The sequence below is a fragment of the Gobius niger genome, assembly GCF_951799975.1.
Source record: "Gobius niger genome assembly, chromosome: 7".
NCBI classification, from domain to species: domain Eukaryota; kingdom Metazoa; phylum Chordata; class Actinopteri; order Gobiiformes; family Gobiidae; genus Gobius; species Gobius niger.
In genome coordinates, this window is record NC_136858.1 from 38,995,925 (window position 1) to 39,021,361 (window position 25,437).

At 39.9% G+C, this 25,437-nt stretch overlaps 1 protein-coding gene across 1 annotated transcript; it reads right to left on the reverse strand.

The window, feature by feature from the left end:
* Positions 1–18,124: 18,124 nt before the first annotated feature.
* prdm11 (PR domain containing 11) lies at positions 18,125–25,429 on the reverse strand (the record flags this gene model as incomplete). The annotated part of the gene is made up of 2 exons (XM_079560014.1): positions 18,125–20,238; positions 25,282–25,429. Coding segments are annotated over 2 exons (2,262 nt in total), but the record flags the coding sequence as incomplete, so codon positions are not given.
* Positions 25,430–25,437: the final 8 nt, after the last annotated feature.

Here is a 25,437-nt window from a genome sequence, read left to right on the forward strand (position 1 = left end):
AGATGCTAAAAAGCTGCGGTCCCAAAGCAGACCCTTGCGGCGCTCCCATGGAGGTGGCTCTAAACGCAGAGCCGTTCCCTCGTTCACACTGATGTCGGACGCCAGGGCTGGACTGGCAGAAAAAATCGGCCCGGGACTTTTGGGTCAAGACCGGCCCTCTAAAAAAAAAAAAAATCAGTCATATTCAATGCAATTGTGGAGGTGATGAGCAAAACAATAAGCTCTTGGCTTGAACTAAAACAGTATAAGCTACGAATCGAGGACAAAAGCTACATTTTGTTTCTGCTGAATTCAAGCTCACGCCTCAGAGACTCAACGCTTTCATCTTGTCATTTATAACTTGAAGGAACTTTTGTAAAATGACTAAACAATCTTAAAATGTGCGTTCCTTAATGAAGTTCCACTCGCGACTGCAACACAAATAAACTTCTCAAAACAAATGATCGACTGTAGATGAAGATGAAACGGTAAAACTCACCTCAGAGTTCAGGAGGTGTGGAGTGAGGACAGAAATCACAAAAAGGCCAAACATTGTAAATCCTTTCAATGGAAACTAGAAGATTCACAAACTGCACTGACGACGAGTCACCTGACAACTCCCAGCATGCACTTCTTTGCAAACATTTGTCTAAAGTGTATAAAAATCGAGGTCTGAGGTTCTGTGGGTCCTGGAGGGAGTTACAATAAACTATTTCCTCTTATATTCACAGTGTGAGGGGCATGAGTGTGATGTCCCAGAGGCTCATCGCTCATTATAGAGATTATCTGTGAACCGTAACTCAAGAAAGGCCACCAGAGGGCGTCACATCCCTCTAGTGGAGGAGTTGTGTAATTGCATCTGAGTAACGATAGAGACTCTGACGGCTCTTCACGCTAATTGTGGGCCGGTGAAAGGAAATCACGGGCCTTATCTCGACCTGACCGGCCCAAAAGTACGTCGGCCCATCGGGAAAACTCCTGAATCTCCCGATGGCCAGTCCAGCCCTGTCGCTCGCTCATGTAAGATCCTGTCCCGTCTTGTTTGTGCTCAGAGGACAGAATGGTTCGTTCCTCTGGGTGAATGACATTTGGACACTGATGTTTCTGTTTCCGAGGCCGCACGGCGCCGTGGGAGGAAGCGTCGGTTTGGCGTCAGACTGTTTGTCTGTAGCTGCAGACGCCAGGACCGTCCCACAGATCATCCCATTGTTCAAAATACGTTTCAGATTTGTTTTTTTCCTCAAAGGGATCCAGCATCTGCGTCTTGAATCTCCCCCTGCTGTTTGTTTTAAAGTTATGCTTCGAACTTTCTTGATGATGTTTTTCAGACGGTCTGAAAGTGTTAAAGGAGAGCCGGGCCTCATCGCTGAAGGTTTTCTGAAAGTAAAAGTTTGAAAGAACCACTTTAACCCCTTAACTCCCACCTGAACCGAGCACATTTTCTCCAGTTTGGCTTTACCCCAATCCAAAAGCTTCTGGAAAAAAATGGCAACAAAACTGAGAAGAAAAAAAATGATGGAAATGTGACAAAAAAATGATGAAAAAATGACAAAAATGTGATAAAAAAATGACGAAAATGTGATAAAAAAATGACGAAAATGTGACAAAAATGTGACAAAAATGTGACAAAAAAATGACAAAAATGTGACAAAAATGTGACAAAAATGTGATTAAAAAATGACAAAAATGTGATAAAAATGTGACAAAAAAATGACAAAAAAATGACAAAAATGTGACAAAAATGTGATTAAAAAATGACAAAAATGTGATAAAAATGTGACAAAAAATTGACAAAAAATTGACAAAAAAATGACAAAAAAGTGACAAAAATGAGTCGAATCCCCAACAAAAAAATGATGGAGAAAAAAAAATCTGACGTGAGGAAAAAGATCCTCTGGGTTCAGGCGGGAGTTAAGAGGTTAAGGAGTTTCTGGATCATGGGACAATGGACGAACTTCCCTACGGGGACAATAAAGCACACTTTAACCTTAACGTTAAAGGGGCTCGATGCAAGTTGGCCATTTCTATTCTCACTACTGCCACCTCAGGTCTTATGCGTAACTGCAGCTTCTATATTAACTCTATATCAACGCTTTGAGTGCAGGATTTTAGAGACAGTTGTGGTGAGTCTGAGCTCATTCTACACGTGAGGACATGGAGGAACATGTAGGGGGAGGAAAATACTTCATTTAAACATTTTTGAACTCTGTATAGTCCCTTTAAATTACACAGATGTTTACCTTCAGAGGAGAACGGCTCTTAATGGAGAGGAGGGGCTAAACCAGGCTGAACTCCCTGTGGTCTGCGTCTGAACCTTACTGCACTGATGAAGCCTTTTGGATGAGAGGCGAAACATTTGATACTACAGAGTACAGACTCAAGAACCTTCATTGAATATTCTAATGCAGTGTTTTCTTCTTTCATTGTCTGTTATCAGAATAATTAGGTATGGGGCCACACTGTCCACAGTTTCCCCCACCTGAGCTGTGTCTCTCTGCAGTTCATCCAGGGTCACCACAGGTGTCTCGGTAACAGCTGTGGTCAGGGCGGTCCTTGTTCGGTCAGTAAGTTTAGGAGGACGGCCGGATCTTGGTAGGTTTGCAGTAGGGCTGCTCGATTATTGAAAAAATAATAATCACGATTATTTTTGTCATAATTGAAATCACGATTATTCAAACGATTATTTGTTGCCTTTAAAAAAATCCATAAAAAAGTGACAAAAATTCAGCAAAAAAATGACAAAAATCCAGCAAAAAAGTGACAAAAATCCATCAAAAAAGTGACAAAAATCCATCAAAAAAGTGACAAAAATCCATCAAAAAAGTGACAAAAATCCATCAAAAAAGTGACAAAAATCCATCAAAAAAATGACAAAATTCCACAAAAAAGTGACAAAAATCCAGCAAAAAAGTGACAAAAATCTAGCAAAAAAGTGACAAAAATCCAGCAAAAAAGTGACAAAAATCTAGCAAAAAATGACAAAAATCCATCAAAAAAGTGACAAAAATCCATCAAAAAAGTGACAAAAATCCATCAAAAAAGTGACAAAAATCCATCAAAAAAGTGACAAAAATCCATCAAAAAAGTGACAAAAATCTAGCAAAAAATGACAAAAATCCAGCAAAAAAGTGACAAAAATCCAGCAAAAAAGTGACAAAAATCCAGCTAAAAAAATTACAAAAATCCAGCAGAAAAATGACAAAAATCCAGCTAAAAAAATTACAAAAATCCAGCAGAAAAATGACAAAAATCCATCTAAAAAGTGACAAAAATCCAGCAAAAAAGTGACAAAAATCTAGCAAAAAATGACAAAAATCCATCAAAAAAGTGACAAAAATCCATCAAAAAAAAGACAAAAATCCATCAAAAAAAAGACAAAAATCCAGCAAAAAAGTGACAAAAATCCAGCTAAAAATATGACAAAATTCCATCAAAAAAGTGACAAAAATCCAGCTAAAAAAGTGACAAAAATCCAGCTAAAAAATGACAAAAATCCAGCAAAAAAGTGACAAAAATAAAAAATTAGAAGAAAAAAATAATTGAAAAAAATAGAAAAAAAAATAGAAAAAAAAATTGGAAAAAAATAAATAAATAAAAATTATAATCGATTTTTTGCGATTATGCTAATTTTGTAATCGTTTACTGTTGTAATCGAAATCGTAATCGAATTTCGATTAATTGCACAGCCCTAATTTGCAGTGATGCCAGACTCTTTCCATTCCTGGATGGTGTTTTTAACTGGACTTTGAGAGAAGTTTTTCTAACCTAACCCAGCTTTATACTTCTCAGTAACTTGATCCTGGACCTGTCTGGTGTTCTTGGACTTCATGATGCTTCTGCTCCACAAGAGTCTCTTAACAGACCTGAGACCATCACAGAGCAGCTGTATTTGATCTGACATTACATTACACACACAGGTCGACTCGATTTAGTCATTAGGTCAACATGTGATCATTCAGAAATCATCAGCAGGGCCGGACTGGGACTGAAAACCAGCCCTGGACTCCGGTCAGCCCGGCCCAAATTACCGTAAATGCGACACTTCCACAAAGATACGTTAACCTCTTACCACCCGTATTTACCGAGAGCATTTTCTCCAGTTCAGCACCACCAGACCAAGATCAAGATCAAATCAGGACTAAACCCGGGTCGAAAGAGACAAATTGATGTGATTGAGCGCACGCACAAAGACCGGACAGGTACGCATCCACTCGTCTAAGCTCAGGTAAGAACGTATCTCAGGATGGGAAAATGGTGGGCCTGTTCCTTTAACCTCTTAACTCCCACCTGAACGGATCCCATTTTCTCCAGTTTGGCTTTACCCCAATCAAAAAGCTTCTTGGGAAAAAACACCAAAATAGCCACAAAAAATAAGAAGGAAGCAAGGATGTAAACGCGACAAAAATGTGACAAAAATTCAACCAAAGAGTGACAAAAATTCAACAAAAATGTGACAAAAAACTCAACAAAAAAATGACACAAATTCAACAAAAAGTGACAAAAACCTCAACCAAAGAGTGACAAAAATTCAACAAAAATGTAACAAAAATTCAACAAAAAAGTGACAAAAATTCAACAAAAAAGTGACAAAAATTCAACAAAAAGTGACAAAAATTCAACAAAAATGTGACAAAAACTCAACAAAAAAGTGACAAAAATTCAACAAAAAGTGACAAAAATTCAACAAAAATGTGACAAAAACTCAACAAAAAAAATGACAAAAATTCAACAAAAATGTCATAAAAACTCAACAAAAAAGTGACAAAAATTCAACAAAAATGTGACAAAAACTCAACAAAAAAGTGACAAAAATTCAACAAAAATGTGACAAAAACTCAACAAAAAAGTGACAAAAATTCAACAAAAATGTGACCAAAAAAAAAAAAAAAGAAAAAAAACATACAAAAGGTGACACAACACAGCAACAACGCATCATCTAGAAAAGTGATGGTGACTTTTTTTCGCCGCATTTTTGTTGTTTGGTGTCGGGTTTTTGTCTCTTGTTTTTCTTTTTTTTTTTTCTTCATGTTTTTGTTGTTTTTCCATCGATTTTTCGTTGCTTTGTCGTCACGTTTTCGTCACATTTTGTCACTTTTTTGTCGCCTTTTTGCTGCTTTTACGGCACATTTTTTGTTCCGTTTTCATCCTCGTTTTTGGATGGTTTTCTTTTAAGCTTTTAGATTTGGGTAAAGCTCGATTACGGCAGGGTGTGAGAGGCCAGACCGGTGGCCCTAGAGCCAGTGGCCCTTCTGTGCTCTTCCAGAATACGCCCCTGGTCATCAGGAAACTTCTGAAGGCAATGGTTAATTTTAAAGGAAAGGGGCCTTTTGTACATCACACCCCTGAGCCACTAGGGGGCGGCGGATACATGTACAGGATACAGTTTTAATACAGGGGCTTTATCTGGCTTTTCTTGTGTCAATAACCAATAACATTCAAAGCCTTTCCGAACCCCTGCTTTCTCCTTTTGATCCAAAGTGAACTGAAGTGAACCTCAGTGAATGGACTGAGCTGTCGGCCATCTTCAAGACTTGCATAAGAAGAAGCCGGTCTTTTGTGCGAAATTAGACACAGTTTTAGAGAATTTGACCCAGTAAAACCTCTCCAGCCTCGCTCTGAACTGCACGAGCCACTGAAAGCAACTTCTCCTCACTCTGAAGGCTCTCGTCTCCTCACTCTGAAGGCTCTCGTCTCCTCACTCTGAAGGCCCTCGTCTCCTCACTCTGAAGGCCCTCGTCTCCTCACTCTGAAGGCCCTCGTCTCCTCGCTCTGAAGGCCCTCGTCTCCTCACTCTGAAGGCTCTCGTCTCCTCACTCTGAAGGCTCTCGTCTCCTCACTCTGAAGGCTCTCGTCTCCTCACTCTGAAGGCCCTCGTCTCCTCACTCTGAAGGCCCTCGTCTCCTCGCTCTGAAGGCCCTCGTCTCCTCACTCTGAAGGCTCTCGTCTCCTCACTCTGAAGGCCCTGGTCTCCTCACTCTGAAGGCCCTGGTCTCGGCTCCTGAAGCCGGCCGTCTCCTCACTCTGAAGGCCCTCGTCTCGGCTCCTGAAGCCGGTCGTCTCCTCACTCTGAAGGCCCTCGTCTCGGCTCCTGAAGCCGGTCGTCTCCTCGCTCTGAAGGCCCTCGTCTCCTCACTCTGAAGGCTCTCGTCTCCTCACTCTGAAGGCCCTGGTCTCCTCACTCTGAAGGCCCTGGTCTCGGCTCCTGAAGCCGGCCGTCTCCTCACTCTGAAGGCCCTCGTCTCGGCTCCTGAAGGCCCTCGTCTCGGCTCCTGAAGCCGGTCGTCTCGGCTCCTGAAGCCGGCCGTGGTCAGTGTGGTCAGTGACGGTCAGAGACGTCTCCCTCTCACAGTCTCTGAGGCTCCACAGCTGCTCACGCTCTGCACAAACGGCCCGTGTTACGACTCCAAACCCCCCCCAGTGTCACTTCAGTGTCAATGAGAGACTGTGGAGACGGGAGAGCATTAAGGCAGAGGCCACAGTGCAGATGTGGACACATACAGAGAGGGACACAGCGCAGATGTGGACACATACAGAGACACAGAGCTCAGCCTTGTGTCGAAGAATGAAAACACTTTTAGACGTTAAACTAATGGAGATATTGTTCACACAGGGCCGGACTGGGACTGAAAACCAGCCCTGGACTCTGGTCAGTCTGGCCCAAATCAGCGTAAATGTGACACTTCCACAAATACACATGTGAACCTCTGACCCCCCGCCTTCACCCAGAGCATTTTCTCCAGTTCGGCTTTGCCCAAATCTAAAAGCTTCTTGACTGGAGAGCGACACTGTAACGCCTCATGTTTCTGCTGCTTTTGCATTACTTTTTTGTGGCTTTTTGGCCTGTTTTCGTCTCTTGTTTTTCTTTTATTGTTGTTTTTTCATCGCTTTTTTCATCGCTTTGTCGTCACGTTTTCGTCACGTTTTGTTGTGTTTTTGTCACTTTTTTGTTGCACATTTTCTCCAGTTTGGCTTTACCCCGATCCAAAAGCTTCTGGAAAAAAGGTGTGGAAATAGCGACAAAACTGAGACAAAAGCAATGATGGAAATGTGACAAAAAAAAGTGAGAAGACATTGATGAGTGGCAAAAAAAAAGTGGCAAAAATGTCACAAAACTGTCAAAAGAAATGACAAAAAAATGACCAAAATGTGACAAAAATTCGATAAAAAATTGACGAAAAAATGACAAAAATTTGACAAAAATTTGATTAAAAAATTGACGAAAAAATAACAAAAAAATGACAAAAATTTGATTAAAATTTGACCAAAAAATGACAAAAAATAACAAAAATTGATAAAAAATTGGACTCTGGTCAGCGTAAATGTGACACTTCCACAAATACATATGTGAACCTCTGACCCCCCGCCTTCACCCAGAGCATTTTCTCCAGTTCGGCTTTGCCCAAATCTAAAAGCTTCTTGACTGGAGAGCAGCACTGTAACGCCTCATTTGAAAGCTCAAATCTAGAAAAGTGACGGTAACTTTTTGTCACGCTGTCGCTGCATTTTTGTCATGTTTTTGTTGCTTTTTCATTTCTTTTTTGTGGCTTTTTTGGCCTGTTTTCGTCACTTTTTCGTTGTGTTTTCGTCTCTTGTTTTTCGGTTTTTTTTTTTCATGTTATTGTTGTTTTTTCATCGCTTTTTTCATCGCTTTTTTCATCGCTTTTTCGTCACTTTTTTGTTGTGTTTTCGTCTCTTGTTTTTCGGGGCTTTTTTCATCGCTTTGTCGTCACGTTTTCGTCACGTTTTGTTGTGTGACATTGTAAAGTGTGTTGCCCAGAAATGATCCCCTGACCCTGCTCGCCACCCCGTGATTTTCTTTTTACCAGATCCGCCCCTGCTTTGCACACAGACCTATGTTCAAGTTCGTATTGATTTTATTTTCTGAAATGACAAAAAAAAACATGTTTTTCCTCAGTGGAGCAGAGTAACTGAATACATGTGTTTTTGTCACTTTTTTGTTGCTTTTCCAGGGCATTTTTGTTTTTGGATGCTTTTCTTTTAACCCCTTAACTCTGAACCGAGCACATTTTCTCCAGTTTGGCTTTACCCCAATCCAAAAGCTTCTGGAAAAAAGGTGTGGAAATAGCAACAAAACTGAGACGAAAACAATGATGGAAATGTGACAAAAAGTGAGAAAAGTTTGACAAAAAAGTAACGAAAAATTGATGAAAAAGTGGCAAAAATGTCACAAAAATTACAAAAAAATGACAAAAATGTGAGAAATATTTGATAAAAAATTGACAAAAAATGACAAAAATTAGACGAAAAAATGACAAAAAATGACCAAAAAAATGAGTTACAAAAATGAGTTGAATACCCAGAAAAATTACGCCTTCTGCAGTTTTCAAGTTTTTTCTACGGGATTGGGAATTCTGCCATTCATTTGTATGGGGAATTCTGCCCATTCATTTGTATGGGGAATTCTGCCATTCATTTGTATGGGGAATTCTGCCATTCATTTGTATGGGGAATTCTTCCATTCATTTGTATGGGGAATTCTGCCATTCATTTGTATGGGGAATTCTGCCATTCATTTGTATGGGGAATTCTTCCATTCATTTGTATGGGGAATTCTGCCATTCATTTGTATGGGGAATTCTGCCCATTCATTTGTATGGGGAATTCTGCCCATTCATTTGTATGGGGAATTCTGCCCATTCATTTGTATGGGGAATTCTGCCCATTCATTTGTATGGGGAATTCTGCCATTCATTTGTATGGGGAATTCTTCCATTCATTTGTATGGGGAATTCTGCCATTCATTTGTATGGGGAATTCTGCCCATTCATTTGTATGGGGAATTCTGCCCATTCATTTGTATGGGGAATTCTGCCCATTCATTTGTATGGGGAATTCTGCCATTCATTTGTATGGGGAATTCTGCCATTCATTTGTATGGGGAATTCTGCCATTCATTTGTATGGGGAATTCTGCCCATTCATTTGTATGGGGAATTCTGCCCATTCATTTGTATGGGGAATTCTGCCATTCATTTGTATGGGGAATTCTTCCATTCATTTGTATGGGGAATTCTGCCATTCATTTGTATGGGGAATTCTGCCCATTCATTTGTATGGGGAATTCTGCCCATTCATTTGTATGGGGAATTCTGCCATTCATTTGTATGGGGAATTCTGCCATTCATTTGTATGGGGAATTCTGCACATTCATTTGTATGGGAAATTCTGCCCATTCATTTGTATGGGGAATTCTGCCATTCATTTGTATGGGGAATTCTGCCCATTCATTTGTATGGGGAATTCTGCCCATTCATTTGTATGGGGAATTCTGCCCATTCATTTGTATGGGGAATTCTGCCATTCATTTGTATGGGAAATTCTGCCCATTCATTTGTATGGGGAATTCTGCCCATTCATTTGTATGGAGAATTCTGCTTATTCATTTGTATGGGGAATTCTGCCATTCATTTGTATGGGAATTCTGCCCATTCATTTGTATGGGGAATTCTGCCCATTCATTTGTATGGGGAATTCTGCCCATTCATTTGTATGGGGAATTCTGCCATTCATTTGTATGGGGAATTCTGCCCATTCATTTGTATGGGGAATTCTGCCATTCATTTGTAGGGGAATTCTGCCATTCATTTGTATGGGGAATTCTGCCATTCATTTGTATGGGAAATTCTGCCCATTCATTTGTATGGGTAATTCTGCCATTCATTTGTATGGGGAATTCTGCCATTCATTTGTATGGGGAATTCTGCCCATTCATTTGTATGGGAAATTCTGCCCATTCATTTGTTTGGGAAATTCTGCCATTCATTTGTATGGGAAATTCTGCCCATTCATTTGTATGGGAAATTCTGCCATTCTTTTGTATGGGGAATTCTGCCATTCATTTGTATGGGGAATTCTGCCATTCATTTGTATGGGGAATTCTGCCCATTCATTTGTATGGGGAATTCTGCCATTCATTTGTATGGGGAATTCTGCCCATTCATTTGTATGGGAAATTCTGCCCATTCATTTGTATGGGAAATTCTGCCATTCATTTGTATGGGAAATTCTGCCCATTCATTTGTATGGGAAATTCTTCCATTCATTTGTATGGGGAATTCTGCCATTCATTTGTATGGGGAATTCTGCCATTCATTTGTAGGGGAATTCTGCCATTCATTTGTATGGGGAATTCTGCCATTCATTTGTATGGGAAATTCTGCCCATTCATTTGTATGGGGAATTCTGCCATTCATTTGTATGGGGAATTCTGCCATTCATTTGTATGGGGAATTCTGCCCATTCATTTGTATGGGAAATTCTGCCCATTCATTTGTATGGGAAATTCTGCCATTCATTTGTATGGGAAATTCTGCCCATTCATTTGTATGGGAAATTCTGCCATTCATTTGTATGGGAAATTCTGCCCATTCATTTGTATGGGAAATTCTGCCATTCATTTGTATGGGGAATTCTGCCATTCATTTGTATGGGGAATTCTGCCATTCATTTGTATGGGGAATTCTGCCCATTCATTTGTATGGGAAATTCTGCCCATTCATTTGTATGGGAAATTCTGCCATTCATTTGTATGGGAAATTCTTCCATTCATTTGTATGGGGAATTCTGCCCATTCATTTGTATGGGGAATTCTGCCATTCATTTGTATGGGGAATTCTGCCATTCATTTGTAGGGGAATTCTGCCATTCATTTGTATGGGGAATTCTGCCATTCATTTGTATGGGAAATTCTGCCCATTCATTTGTATGGTGAATTCTGCCATTCATTTGTATGGGGAATTCTTCCATTCATTTGTATGGGGAATTCTGCCCATTCATTTGTATGGGAAATTCTGCCCATTCATTTGTATGGGAAATTCTGCCATTCATTTGTATGGGAAATTCTGCCCATTCATTTGTATGGGAAATTCTGCCATTCATTTGTATGGGAAATTCTGCCCATTCATTTGTATGGGAAATTCTGCCATTCATTTGTATGGGGAATTCTGCCATTCATTTGTATGGGGAATTCTGCCATTCATTTGTATGGGGAATTCTGCCCATTCATTTGTATGGGGAATTCTGCCATTCATTTGTATGGGGAATTCATTTGTATGGGGAATTCTGCCAAATCATTTTATGTGGATTTTGAAGCTACATTATTTCTCTTTATTCACTTCCTCTCAGTTTTTCTGACCTCAGTCCAACAACGCCGTGTGAACCTCAGCAAGACGCTTTTCAACAAACGTCCGGACTGACACGACCGGATGAAAACTGAAACGTCCTTGGCTGAAAAACTAGATTCTTCCAACAAAAAGCACAAGAACCGGGAAGGAAAATGCTAAAAGTGCAAGTTTATTTGGCGAGATATGATCTGTTCCACATGCTTAAGTTCATCGTATGTTTGAAACGACGTCATATTGAACAGGGATCGAGTCCGTGCAGAAGAGTCAGAAACGTCTCTTTTGGTTGTTTTACATTTTACATTCAGTCTTTGAAACTCCCCCCAGGTTTAAGGCAAAGCTAAGCAACGGTTTTGGCAAGAATTTGTAATATTCTAAATGTTCCATGCGACGACAAAAGAAAGATACAGACATGCTTTAACTGAAGTACATCGTGAAATAGCATCTACATCTGCATTTACGTTTGATTCAGTACAAAAATAAAGCTCGATCTTTCAGAGCCTGGAAACTCTCTTCTGATTGGGTGAAAGTTGAGCGAAAAACATTTATATAATATAGAACCTGTATTAACCCCTTAACTCCCACCTGAACCGAGCACATTTTCTCCAGCTTTACCCCAATCCAAAAGCTTCTGGAAAAAAGGTGGGAAAATACCGACAAAACTGAGACGAAAACAATGATGAAAATGTGATGAAAAAGTGAGAAAACATTGACAAAAGTGGCAAAAATGTCACAAGAAATTGACGAAAAAATGACAAAAATGTGACAAAAAAATGACAAAAATTCGACAAAAAATGACCAAAAATATGACAAAAATGTGACAAAATGTGACACAAAAATTACAAAAATGTGATAAAAATTTGACAAAAAAATTACAAAAAATGGACAAAAAATGACCAAAAAAAGACAAAAATGTGACGAAAATGTGATAAAAAATTGACGAAAAAATGACAAAAAACTTACCAAAATGAGTTGAACACCCACTAAAAAAATGATGGGAAAAAAATGTGATACCGTGAGGAAAAAGATCTCTCGGTTCAGGCGGCAGTTAAGAGGTTAAGTCACATGATTATCAACTTAATCAGAACAGTCTCGAGTCTTTTATCCCAAAGTATCATTTAAATCACCCACCGCGGCCCCGACTCATCAGTCAGACCCAAAACAAAAAACAATCATTCTATTTTTTTTTTACAATTTACAATTACAACAAAAAACAGGCAAAAAGAATGATTCAAAGTTTTCTTTCAGACTCAGACGATATTTTCAATGCGCTTGTTCGTAGACACGCTTTGGGGGGGTCCGTGTAGTGCCTCCGAGGCCCCCCAGGGGGCTCCGGACCCCACTTTGGGAACCACAGATGAGAGAAAGCTACAGGCCGGATCCATGATGGTGATTCACTGTGATGGTGCGCCCTCTGCTGGTGGGAGCGGATAATATTTTATGTTTTACAGTTATTGTGAGGCTTGGTCTGTGGTCGTTAGGACGAGGGTTAGGTTAAGATTAGGGTTAAAGTTAGGATTAAAGGGATGTTTCAGGATGTTTGACACAGGGCCTCATTTCCTCGTTATCCAGAGCGTTGTTGATTTCTGGATTTTTTCTTTTTTGTAATTCATGCAGTTCTTATATTTGAAGAGTTTCGTGGCGCTAGGCTAGTGCAAGGCTAGTGCATGTCTATGGTATCAGCTAGCCTGCATTAAAAACAGTCAGTGCACCTGAGGCAAAACACCAGACTAACCATATACATGTCTGTGTCCATAGCAGTGCTAATCTTAACAACATATTTTATTTTAGTTTTAGTCTTTTGACGAAAATGTAATTCAATTTTAGTCTAGTTTTAGTCGACTAAATTTCAGACTAATTGAGTGGACTTTGCATTGATAATATTGATTCTAATCATGTTTAATGTTGTTCCTCTGCTTCATGTTTCTGCTCCACATGAACAAAGCTCAGAGCTGATCCTTTAAACATGATCTGAGGCTCTTTCAGACGCTCAATACAAGTTTGGATGATTTTAGTCTCTCCTTTTCATTTTTATTTAGTCTGATTTTAGTCGACTCAAATATCTGGACATTTTAGTCACAGTTTTAGTCTCATGAGAAACTTTTCATTTAGTTTTAGTCCAATTTTAGTCACAAAAATATCACTTTGACTAAAATTAAGGCTAAATATTTTAGTCGACGACATTAACACTGCTCCGTAGAGTCATGTTTGGAATATAACTGACCTGCATCACATGAACGATCACATTTTGAGGGACTATTTTCTAGCAGATCACTCCGCCGCCGCGTAGCTTATACAAGCACGAAGCTGAAGCTGCTCAAACATAAGGTCTTTTAAATGCAAAATGGTTAAAATGACTCTATGGACACAGACTCTGATTCTCTTTCAGGTTAGTTTTCTAGCATTTTTGTGAACGTGACCCTGAAAAGTGACCCTGCAAGTTGTGAAATGTGCCCATTAACTTGTCCCTATAAAGAATTTGGATGCTACAGATATATTAGGAAAGTTACGAATGAGTTTGGACCAAAACTACCATCTTACTTTAGTGGCTTCCCCTTTCATTGTTTGCAATCAAAAAATCAGGTATAGTCCCTTTAAAGGGGGGGTATTCTGCTAAATGGCCTTTTTCAAGCTTTCCATCATGTTATTCTGTCACTCCCTCATTAAAAACATGGCTGAAGTGTTGCCTTGGCACATTCACGTATTTGTGAGTAATCTGTAAAAACTCTGATGGCGGCCATTTTAGGGATAGGTTTGCCTGAGTCCTCCTAGGAACGCCCCCACCTCCTGGAGACGCCTCCGAGCTTTGGTCACCAGCCGAGTAACCAACCACTGCTCCTCAGCAGAACCCCCTCCCCACTGATGCCACAGACAGCGTGTGGAGGGGGCGTGTCTAAAGGCTCAGAGGTTCTTAAAGAGACAGAGGCCTATTTCAAGACATTCACTACAGCCATTTTGAGAGAGACATTTTATACAAGGCAGTTATTCTAATTTACTGCATTTACAGACCGACAGAAGGTTTGTCATCATTGTAGTGAGATATAGACTGGTGCTATGGGACTGACAAAAGCAGAACACCCCCTCTTTAAAGCAGAACACCCCCTCTTTAAAGCAGAACACCCCCTCTTTAAAGCAGAACACCCCCTCTTTAAAGCAGAACACCCCCTCTTTAAAGCAGAACACCCCCTCTTTAACCTCTTAACTCCCACACAAAAAAATTACAACAATTTTTCAGCAATTTTTTGTAATTTTTTGTCTTTTTTTTGTCATTTTTTGTCACATTTTGTCATTTTTTTCCTCAATTTTTCATCAATTTTTTGTAATTTTTTGTATTTTTCTGTCAAATTTTTAATCAAATTTTTGTCATTTTTTGCCAATTTTTCGTCATTTTTGGTCATTTTTTTGTCACATTTTGTCATTTTTTCCTCAATTTTTCCTCAATTTTTTGTCATTTTTTGGTCCCATTTTGTCCCATTTTTGTCACATTTCCATTATTGTTTTCGTCTCATTTTATACAAGGCAGTTATTCTAATTTACTGCATTTACAGACCAACAGAAGGTTTGTCATCATTGTAGTGTGATATAGACTGGTGCTGTGGGGCTGACAAAAGCAGAACACCCCCTCTTTAAAGCAGAACACCCCCTCTTTAAAGCAGAACACCCCCTCTTTAATACATCAACATATCAACGTCAACCTTCCTAAAAGCTGATCTAGATCCGTCTTATCCAGCAGAGGGCGCACTATCACAGCGGAGTCCCTTCACGGTAGATCTGTCTGGGCTCCGGGTCTCACATCTATAAAGCAAACTACTAAAACAATCATTACTCACACAACAGTTTGTTTTCCCTTTGCAAGACAAAAAACATAACAATAAAACTATAGTGCAGCCTCCAGGTTAGATACGTGATCACCTTTACGAGTGAAGACACTAATATTGATAGATAAAGGTGGAGAATGTAGTAATGAAATGTATTATTCTTTTAAAAAACAGAAACAAATGTCCCGAGATTTGACAAAAACATCATAACGATCTGATGGAGAAAATATGGATTGATTTCACTAATGATTGTAATGTTGATTTATTCACAATTCATAACCATTTTTCTTTGTGTTTCATTATCAAAGAGCAGAACGAGTCCCGCACTTTGGGTTGCCAGATCCAACATGTTAAACCTGTAAACTCTAAACCCCCTTCACCTGTTTTTACCCTCCATTATCCTTACCTCTCCATGCAAGCTTCATCTATAGATCGAAAAGGCAGATTGCTAAATGTTTGGGGTTTTTTTTAGATATAAATTAGCGACTTTGAGCCAGCCTTTTGGTCAGGAGTCCCTAACTGGAGGAGGAGCCTATTCTGCGCATCTTAGGTTGAAGGACAAAAGAAACAAAGAGCAAAGGAACCCTAAACATCTGGGTAAAACTCCTCACTGTTGTGTTTCTGATCGTCCGCCGTCTTCCCTGCCGTTTCGTTCTGCCCCGACTTCTCCTCAAACCAACTGTCCAGCGCCCGTTTGGCGTCGAAGCTGGCGATGGGCGGCCCGTTCACCGCCAGCGTTAGCATGTCGCTCATCTGCCCCAGCGTCAGCCTGGCTCCGTTGTTCCCGCTCGCCTTCCGCATGGCCCCGCGGCCCTTCTCGCAGCAGACGATCGAGCTCCAGGTACCCGCAGATCGTCTGGATGTCGTCTTCGCCGAACGCGTGCAGCTTTTTGTCTTTAACCTCTTAACTCCCGCCTGAACCGAGAGGTTTTTCTTCATTTTTTGTCAATTTTTCATCAATTTTTTGTCATTTTTTCTTCATTTTTTGTCATTTTTTCATCAATTTTTTGTCATTTTTTTGTCAATTTTTCATCAATTTTTTGTCATTTTTTTTGTCATTTTTTCATCAATTTATTGTCATTTTTTCTTCATTTTTTGTCATTTTTTCGTCATTTTTTCATCAATTTTTTTGTCATTTATTCATCCATTTTTATCACATTTTTTGTCATTTTTATGTCAATTTTTTGTCATTTTTATGTCAATTTTTTTGTCAATTTTTTGTCATTTTTTTGGCAATTTTTGGTCATTTTTTTGTCACATTTTTGTCATTTTTTCGTCAATTTTTATCACATTTTTGTCATTTTTTTGTCATTTTTTTGTAATTTTTTCGTCAATTTTTTGTCATTTTTTCATCCATTTTTTGTCATTTTTTTGTCCATTTTTTGTCATTTTTTCGTCATTTTTTCGTCAATTTTTTTCGTCAATTTTTTTGTCATTTATTCATCCATTTTTATCACATTTTTTGTAATATTTTGTCAATTTTTTTTCATTTTTTCGGCAATTTTTTTGTCAATTTTTTGTCATTTTTTCGTCAATTTTTTTGTCATTTTTTCGTCATTTTTTCTTCATTTTTTCTTCATTTTTTTTGTCAATTTTTTGTTACGTTTTGTCATTTTTTCGTCAATTTTTTGTCATTTTTTGTCAATTTCTCGTGACATTTTTGTGACATTTTTGCCACTTTTTCATCCATTTTTCGTCACTTTTTTCATCACATTTCCATCATTGTTTTCGTCTCAGTTTTGTCGCTATTTTCTCACCTTTTTTCCAGAAGCTTTTGGATTGGGGGTAAAGCCAAACTGGAGAAAATGTGCTCGGTTCAGGCGGGAGTTAAGGGGTTAAAGGGACTCGTGAGGATCTCCGTGGTTATCGGGCGGGTATAGTCTCACCTTGGCACTCTTCTAAACATCTGGGTAAAACTCCTCACTGTTGTGTTTCTGATCGTCCGGCGTCTTCCCTGCCGTTTCGTTCTGCCCCGACTTCTCCTCAAACCAACTGTCCAGCGCCCGTTTGGCGTCGAAGCCGGCGATGGGCGGCCCGTTCACCGCCAGCGTTAGCACGTCGCTCATCTGCCCCAGCGTCAGCCTGGCTCCGTTGTTCCCGCTCGCCTTCCGCATGGCCCCGCGGCCCTTCTCGCAGCAGACGGCCGAGCTCCAGGTACCCGCAGATCGTCTGGATGTCGTCTTCGCCGAACGCGTGTCTTTAACCTCTTAACTCCCGCCTGAACCGAGAGGTTTTTCGTCAATTTTTTGTCATTTTTTCATCAATTTTTTGTCATTTTTTCGTCATTTTATTGTCATTTTTTCTTCATTTTTTGTCATTTTTTCATCAATTTTTGTCATTTTTCTGTCAATTTTTCATCAATTTTTTGTCATTTTTTCATCAATTTATTGTCATTTTTTCTTCATTTTTTGTCATTTTTTCGTCATTTTTTCATCAATTTTTTTGTCATTTATTCATCCATTTTTATCACATTTTTTGTCATTTTTATGTCAATTTTTTGTCATTTTTATGTCAATTTTTTAGTCAATTTTTTGTCATTTTTTTGGCAATTTTTGGTCATTTTTTTGTCACATTTTTGTCATTTTTTCGTCAATTTTTTTGTCATTTTTTCGTCAATTTTTATCACATTTTTGTCATTTTTTTGTCATTTTTTTGTCATTTTTTCGTCAATTTTTTGTCATTTTTTCATCCATTTTTTGTCATTTTTTTGTCCATTTTTTGTCATTTTTTCGTCATTTTTTCGTCAATTTTTTTGTCATTTATTCATCCATTTTTATCACATTTTTTGTAATATTTTGTCAATTTTTTGTCAATTTTTCGTCAATTTTTTTGTCATTTTTTCGTCATTTTTTCTTCATTTTTTCTTCATTTTTTTGGTCAATTTTTTGTTACGTTTTGTCATTTTTTCGTCAATTTTTTGTCATTTTTTGTCAATTTCTCGTGACATTTTTGTGACATTTTTGCCACTTTTTCATCCATTTTTCGTCACTTTTTTCATCACATTTCCATCATTGTTTTCGTCTCAGTTTTGTCGCTATTTTCTCCCCTTTTTTCCAGAAGCTTTTGGATTGGGGGTAAAGCCAAACTGGAGAAAATGTGCTCGGTTCAGGTGGGAGTTAAGGGGTTAAAGGGACTCGTGAGGATCTCCGTGGTTATCGGGCGGGTATAGTCTCACCTTGGCACTCTTCTAAACATCTGGGTAAAACTCCTCACTGTTGTGTTTCCGATCGTCCGCCGTCTTCCCTGCCGTTTCGTTCTGCCCCGACTTCTCCTCAAACCAACTGTCCAGCGCCCGTTTGGCGTCGAAGCCGGCGATGGGCGGCCCGTTCACCGCCAGCGTTAGCATGTCGCTCATCTGCCCCAGCGTCAGCCTGGCTCCGTTGTTCCCGCTCGCCTTCCGCATGGCCCCGCGGCCCTTCTCGCAGCAGACGGCCGAGCTCGGGAGCACCTTCACCAGCTGCAGGATCCGGCTCAGCAGCTGGAAACGCTGCTTGTTCGCGCAGACGTGGTTCGCGACGTCGGTGAAGCCGACGGCGTTGAACTGGTACTTCAGCCCCTGCCACTCGCAGATCAAAACGTTCCTGGCGTCCGAACACGTCAGCTCGTTTCTCAGCGAGGGAAACGTCTCCAGGTACCCGCAGATCGTCTGGATCTCGTCTTCGCCGAACGCGTGCAGCTCGTCTCTGCTCTCGGGCCACGCGGACAAGTCGAAGATCCTGCACGCTCTGGCGAAGGAGGCGCTGCGCGACTCTAAACGCTGGCTTAGGATCCCCTGACTTCTGCTGCAGATCTTCTCTCGAATCGATTGGAATTTGGACTCGGCGACTCGCAGGTTCTTCAGCTCCACGCCGTTGAAGCTCTCGCGGAAACTGTCGTCGAACTCTTGGAGGTATTCGCCCGGAGAGTCCGCGAGCTGGCCGATTTCCTGAATGGCTTCTTCGATCCTGCTCTCCACTTTGGACACCAGCAGGTTCTCGCTGTGGAACGTGAGCGCCAGTCTGGACAGAATGGCGACGATGTCCAGCATGAAGTAGATGAGTTTGACGGATTGGTAATCGAGGAGGAACTGGAGGAGCGTGAGGGCGATGGCGGAGGCGTCGGCTCGCTGGGTTTGGCTGCTGATCTCTTTCAAATGCCCCACGACCTCGAAGTAGTCCTTGATGAGAGCATTGAGGACGTTGGGTTCGCCGATGATCCAGCGTATGGCGCGGATGTCGCCCAAAAACTCCGTTTCTTCGGACAGCGTCGGCGCCGTGGCTCTCAGCTCGGACATCATTCGAGGCGCGTAGCGGTAGAAGCTCAGCAGCTGTTTGAGATTGTTTTCCAAGTCCTCCAAACAGGAAAGCTCTTTCCCGCTGATCGCGTCCAAAATCTCCAGATGAGGCCGACTTATCATGACCGGGAGACAGAGGATCCACGGGAAAATCTTCCGCAGAGCCACGTACAACGCCGCCCTCGTCGCTAAGGAAACGTTCGCTCCGTCGACTCCGAATCCGACCACGAGCAGCTCCTGGAACTGCAGCCCCAGAGCGCTGAAGGCCTGCTCCAGCGCTTGGAGATACCCGTCGACGTTCGCGATGGGCAGCCTCTGCAGCGAGAGGAGCTCCGTGTTCGCGGTCCCTTCGTTCGTCAACAGCTGGACGTAAACCGCCACCGAGTCCGAGAACGAGCCGTCGCTCTGAGCGTCCATCACGACGCTGAGAAAGGGCGAAAGCCGCATCTTCTCGACCAAATCCTCCCCCACGGCTCGGGCGATGTGGTGGATGAGCGTCTGGCAGTCGCCCTCGTTCATGTACTGGTCCACCAGCTTGAGCTCGCACTTCTTCAGCAGCTCCGCCAGCGAGCGCAGCTCCGAGCACGGCCGCCCCTCCAGCGCCAGGTGGTACGCGGCGTTCAGCAGCAGCGTCATGCTCTTGCACATCTCCTCCGTCTTCTCCGGGTGCATCCGGAGCTTGTAGAGCTGGAGGCATTTCTTGTGCAGGTTGCTCTGGCTGTGCAGTTTGATGGTGTGGATCTTGAACTGCCGCGAGCCGATGATGAAGGCCGAGGTGCGCGAGGACTGCACGGTGTACTGGCGGCAGACGTGGCACCACATCTCGTTGAGCGTCGGCGAGTAGCGGAGGAACCAGAACTTCTTCAGCCACTCCTGCTTGAAGCGCCGGATGCGCCGCCCGCCCGCGGTGCTCGGCCGGGAGTCGTCCTGGGAGACGACCAGGTCCGTGGACATGGCTTCGTCCGCGGAGTCGAAGTCCGGCTCGTCTTCGTCGACAGCGGCCTGGGACGGGGTGAGCGGCTCCATCCCTGGAACGGAAAGAGAACGTTTAACACAGGGACTTTTAAGCAATGTGTTCACGAGATACTATCGGGATTTGTATTTTACGAAGAGTCTGGAACCTGAGTTTCAGTGGGAGAGAAAGAAACGAATCCGATTCAGGTGGTCGTGGAAAGTACAAGGAATACTTTTTCTTGCGTCTTGAGGAGTGACTTAACCTCTTAACTCCCGCCTGAACCGAGAGGATCTTTTTCCTCATGTCATCACATTTTTTCCATCACTTTTTAGTTGGGTATTCAACTCATTTTTGTAACTTTTTTGTCATTTTTTTTTTATTTTTTCGTCAATTTTTTGTCATTTTTTGTCAATTTTTTGTCATTTTTTCGTCATTTTTTTTGTCAATTTTTTGTCATTTTTTCGTCCATTTTTTGTCACTTTTTTCTCACATTTCCATCATTGTTTTCGTCTCAGTTTTGTCGCTATTTTCACAGCTTTTTTCCAGAAACTTTTGGATTGGGGTAAAGCCAAACTGGAGAAACTGTGCTCGGTTCAGGTGGGAGTTAAGGGGTTAAAGGGGCGAGATGCAAGTTGGCCATTTCATACTCACTACTGCCACCTCAGGTCATACGTGTAACTGCACCGTCTACATTAAGCTCGTAAGTAACACCTTTCTGAGCGACAGTGCCGGGTTTTAGAGGCAGTTGTGGTGAACAGGTCTGAGCTCATTCTACACATTAGGACACGGAGGAACATGTAGGGGGAGGAACATACTTATTTCCGTATAGTCCCTTTAAGCTCAATGTTATTCATAAAAATACTGCACATTCAACCCTTTCAGTACATTCTAGTTTCAATTGTTCAACCTGCGTGAAATACTTTTTTATCTATAGAGTTCAGGATCGTGATGCCACTGCAGCAAAAATAAACTAATGGAGATTTTAAAAGGTAAAACATTGGAGTTATTGTTCACCTCAAACACACAGTGTGATGTATTGAGTTGTTCTACTGCCTTTTTCTCCACTATCTACGCTGTTTTTAGCTTATGTCTATGGAAATGTTTGCTAGCACTCACAAACATGGCCCTGCTAACAGTGAATATTCCCAAACTATAAAAGAAATCTGAAAATGGATGTATGTAGATATACAGATCTGGTAAAGTAACGTTTCTTTTCCTTAAAGGCACTAGAACAGATTTTTATTCCTAGTAACTGAATAAAATTTGGTCCTCCTTTAGCACATTGTAAACTCAGGCACTTGTGGGAAAACACTGCATCTAATTATAAACCATTTGAAGAATCGGGCGCTACAAATATGTTTATTAAGTTAGGAATGAGTTTTGACACAACTAACATTTCAGTTTAGTGGCTTCCTCTTTCAGGTATAGTGCCTTTAGGTGAATCTGTTGCTCCGGTATTTGTACTTTTACTTGAGAGGTGTGACTACTTCTTCCATTCATGGATTCAGGTCAAAACAAAGAATGTTGCCTGACTGAAAAGAAATACTTGAAAGGAAAGAGACGGCTCAGATTTCTGCAGAATCAGCCAAAGAACACAGTTATAATGTGAGCAGGTTATAAGGTTTAAATCTGGGTCTTTAAAGTTGAGGATTGACATTTTCTGCAATGAGAATGGACCCAGATACGACTCGGCAGGTGTGGTTTAGTTCTAGTCCAGCTCTTAAACTAGTTCTTAACCTCTTAACTCCCGCCTGAACCGAGAGGATGTTTTTCCTCACGTCATCAGATTTTTTTTCCATCATTTTTTTGTTGGGTATTCAACTCATTTTTGTAACTTTTTTGTCATTTTTTTGTCACATTTTTGTCATTTTTTTGTCAAATTTTTGTCATTTTTCCGTCAATTTTTAGTCATTTTTTCGTCAATTTTTTGTCATTTTTTCTTCATTTTTTTGTCATTTTTTTGTCATTTATTCATCAATTTTTTATCACATTTTTTGTAATTTTTTGTCAAATTTTTGTATTTTTTTTTGTCACATTTTTGTCATTTTTTCGTACATTTTTTTTGTCAATTTCTTGTGACATTTTTGTGACATTTTTGCCACTTTTCATCAATGTTTTCGTCTCAGTTTTGTTGCTATTTTCACAGCTTTTTTTCCAGAAGCTTTTGGATTGGGGTAAAGCCAAACTGGAGAAAATGTGCTTGGTTCAGGTGGGAGTTAAGAGGTTAATTTTTGTCATTTTTTTGTCAATTTTTGTCATTTTTTGGTCAATTTTTTGTCATTTTTTCGTATTTTTTTCGTAATTTTTTTGGTCAATTTTTTGTCAATTTTTTGTCATTTTTTCGCCAATTTTTTGTCAATTTTTTGTCATTTTTTCTTCAATTTTTGTCAAATTTTTTGTCATTTTTTCGCCAATTTTTTGTCAATTTTTTGTCATTTTTTCTTCATTTTTTGTCAAATTTTTTGTCATTTTTTGTCATTTTTTCGTCAATTTTTTGTCATTTTTTCGCCAATTTTTTGTAATTTTTTCGTCATTTTTTCTTCCATTTTTTGTCACATTTTTTGTCATTTTTTCGTCAATTTTTTGTCACATTTTTGTCATTTTTAGCCATTTTTTTTATATTTTTTCGTCAATTTTTTGTCATTTTTTCATAAATTTTTTGTCGTTTTTTCTTCATTTTTTTGGTCAATTTTTTGTCACTTTTTTGTCACATTTCCATCATTATTTTCGTCTCAGTTTTGTTGCTATTTTCACAGCTTTTCCCCAGAAGCTTTTGGATTGGGGTAAAGCCAAACTGGGGAAAATGTGCTCGGTTCAGGCGGGAGTTAAGAGGTTAAAGGGGCTTTATGCAAGTTGGCCATTTCATACTCACTACTGCCACCTCAGGTCATACGTGTAACTGCAGCTTCTACATTAAGCTCGTGCATGACGGGACTTCAGACCTGGAGTAACAGCTTTCTGAGTGACAGTGCAGGATTGTAGAGGCAGTTGTGGTGAACAGGTCTGAGCTCATTCTACACATTAGGACATGGAGGAACATGTAGGGGGAGGAAAATACTTAATTCCGTATAGTCCCTTTAAGCTCAATGTTATTCATAAAAATACTGCACATTCAACCCTTTCAGTATATTCTAGTTTCAATTGTTCAACCTGCGTGAAATACTTTTTTATCTATAGAGTTCAGGATCGTGAACTCTATCTCACTGCAGCAAAAATAAACTAATGGAGATTTTAAAAGGTAAAACATTGGAGTTATTGTTCACCTCAAACACACAGTGTGATGTATTGAGTTGTTCTACTGCCTTTTTCTCCACTATCTACGCTGTTTTTAGCTTATGTCTATGGAAATGTTTGCTAGCACTCACAAACATGGCCCTGCTAACAGTGAATATTCCCAAACTATAAAAGAAATCTGAAAATGAATGTATGTAGATATACAGATCTGGTAAAGTAACGTTTCTTTTCCTTAAAGGCACTAGAACAGATTTTTATTCCTAGTAACTGAATAAAATTTGGTCCTCCTTTAGCACATTGTAAACTCAGGCACTTGTGGGAAAACACTGCATCTAATTATAAACCATTTGAAGAATCGGGCGCTACAAATATGTTTATTAAGTTAGGAATGAGTTTTGACACAACTAACATTTCAGTTTAGTGGCTTCCTCTTTCAGGTATAGTGCCTTTAGGTGAATCTGTTGCTCCGGTATTTGTACTTTTACTTGAGAGGTGTGACTACTTCTTCCATTCATGGATTCAGGTCAAAACAAAGAATGTTGCCTGACTGAAAAGAAATACTTGAAAGGAAAGAGACGGCTCAGATTTCTGCAGAATCAGCCAAAGAACACAGTTATAATGTTAGCAGGTTATAAGGTTTAAATCTGGGTCTTTAAAGTGGATGATTGACTTGATGACGACTCGGCAGGTGAAGTTGAGTTCTAGTCCAGCTCTTAAACTAGTTCTTAACCTCTTAACTCCCGCCTGAACCGAGAGGATCTTTTTCCTCACGTCATCAGATTTTTTTCCCAGCATTTTTTTGTTGGGTCAACTCATTTTTGTAACTTTTTTGTCATTTTTTTGTCACATTTTTGTCATTTTTTTGTCAAATTTTTGTCATTTTTTCGTCCATTTTTTGTCATTTTTTCTTCATTTTTTTGTCATTTTTTTGTCATTTTTTTGTCATTTATTCATCAATTTTTTATCACATTTTTTGTAATTTTTGGTCAAATTTTTGTATTTTTTTTGGTCACATTTTTGTCATTTTTTCGTACATTTTTTGTCAATTTCTTGTGACATTTTTGCCACTTTTCATCAATGTTTTCGTCTCAGTTTTGTTGCTATTTTCACAGCTTTTTTCCAGAAGCTTTTGGATTGGGGTAAAGCCAAACTGGAGAAAATGTGCTTGGTTCAGGTGGGAGTTAAGAGGTTAATTTTTGTCATTTTTTTGTCAATTTTTGTCATTTTTTGGTCAATTTTTTGTCATTTTTTCGTAATTTTTTCGTAATTTTTTTGTCATTTTTTTGTCATTTTTTTGTCATTTTTTGTCAATTTTTTGTCATTTTTTCGCCAATTTTTTGTCAATTTTTCGTCATTTTTTCTTCAATTTTTTGTCACATTTTTTGTCATTTTTTCGTCAATTTTTGTCATTCTTTTGTAAATTTTTCGTCATTTTTTCTTCCATTTTTTGTCACATTTTTTGTCATTTTTTCGTCAATTTTTTGTCATTTTTTCGTCAATTTTTTGTCATTTTTTCGTCAATTTTTGACATTTTTTTTGTCCATTTTTTATCAAATTTTTTGTCATTTTTTCGTCATTTTTTCTTCCATTTTTTGTCACATTTTTTGTCGTTTTTTCTTCATTTTTTTGTCAATTTTTTGTCATTTTTTGGTGAATTTTTTGTCGTTTTTTCTTAATTTTTTCATCAATTTTTTGTCACTTTTTTTTCACATTTCCATCGTTATTTTCGTCTCAGTTTTGTTGGTATTTTCTCACCTTTTCCCCAGAAGCTTTTGGATTGGGGTAAAGCCAAACTGGAGAAAACGTGCTCAGTTCAGGTGGGAGTTAAGGGGTTAAAGGGACTTGTGAGCTCTCCGTGGTTATCGGGCGGGTATAGTCTTACCTTGGCACTCTTCCTTAAGCGGCGCCTGCTCGGCCTGAGGGGGCGTGGTCTGTTCGTCGGTGGGTGTGGCCTGTTTCCGTCGGAGACAATCGAGCTCCGCCTCCAGCTCGGCGACCCTCCGCTTTAGCCTCACACAGTTCGGACAGAAAGACGTGG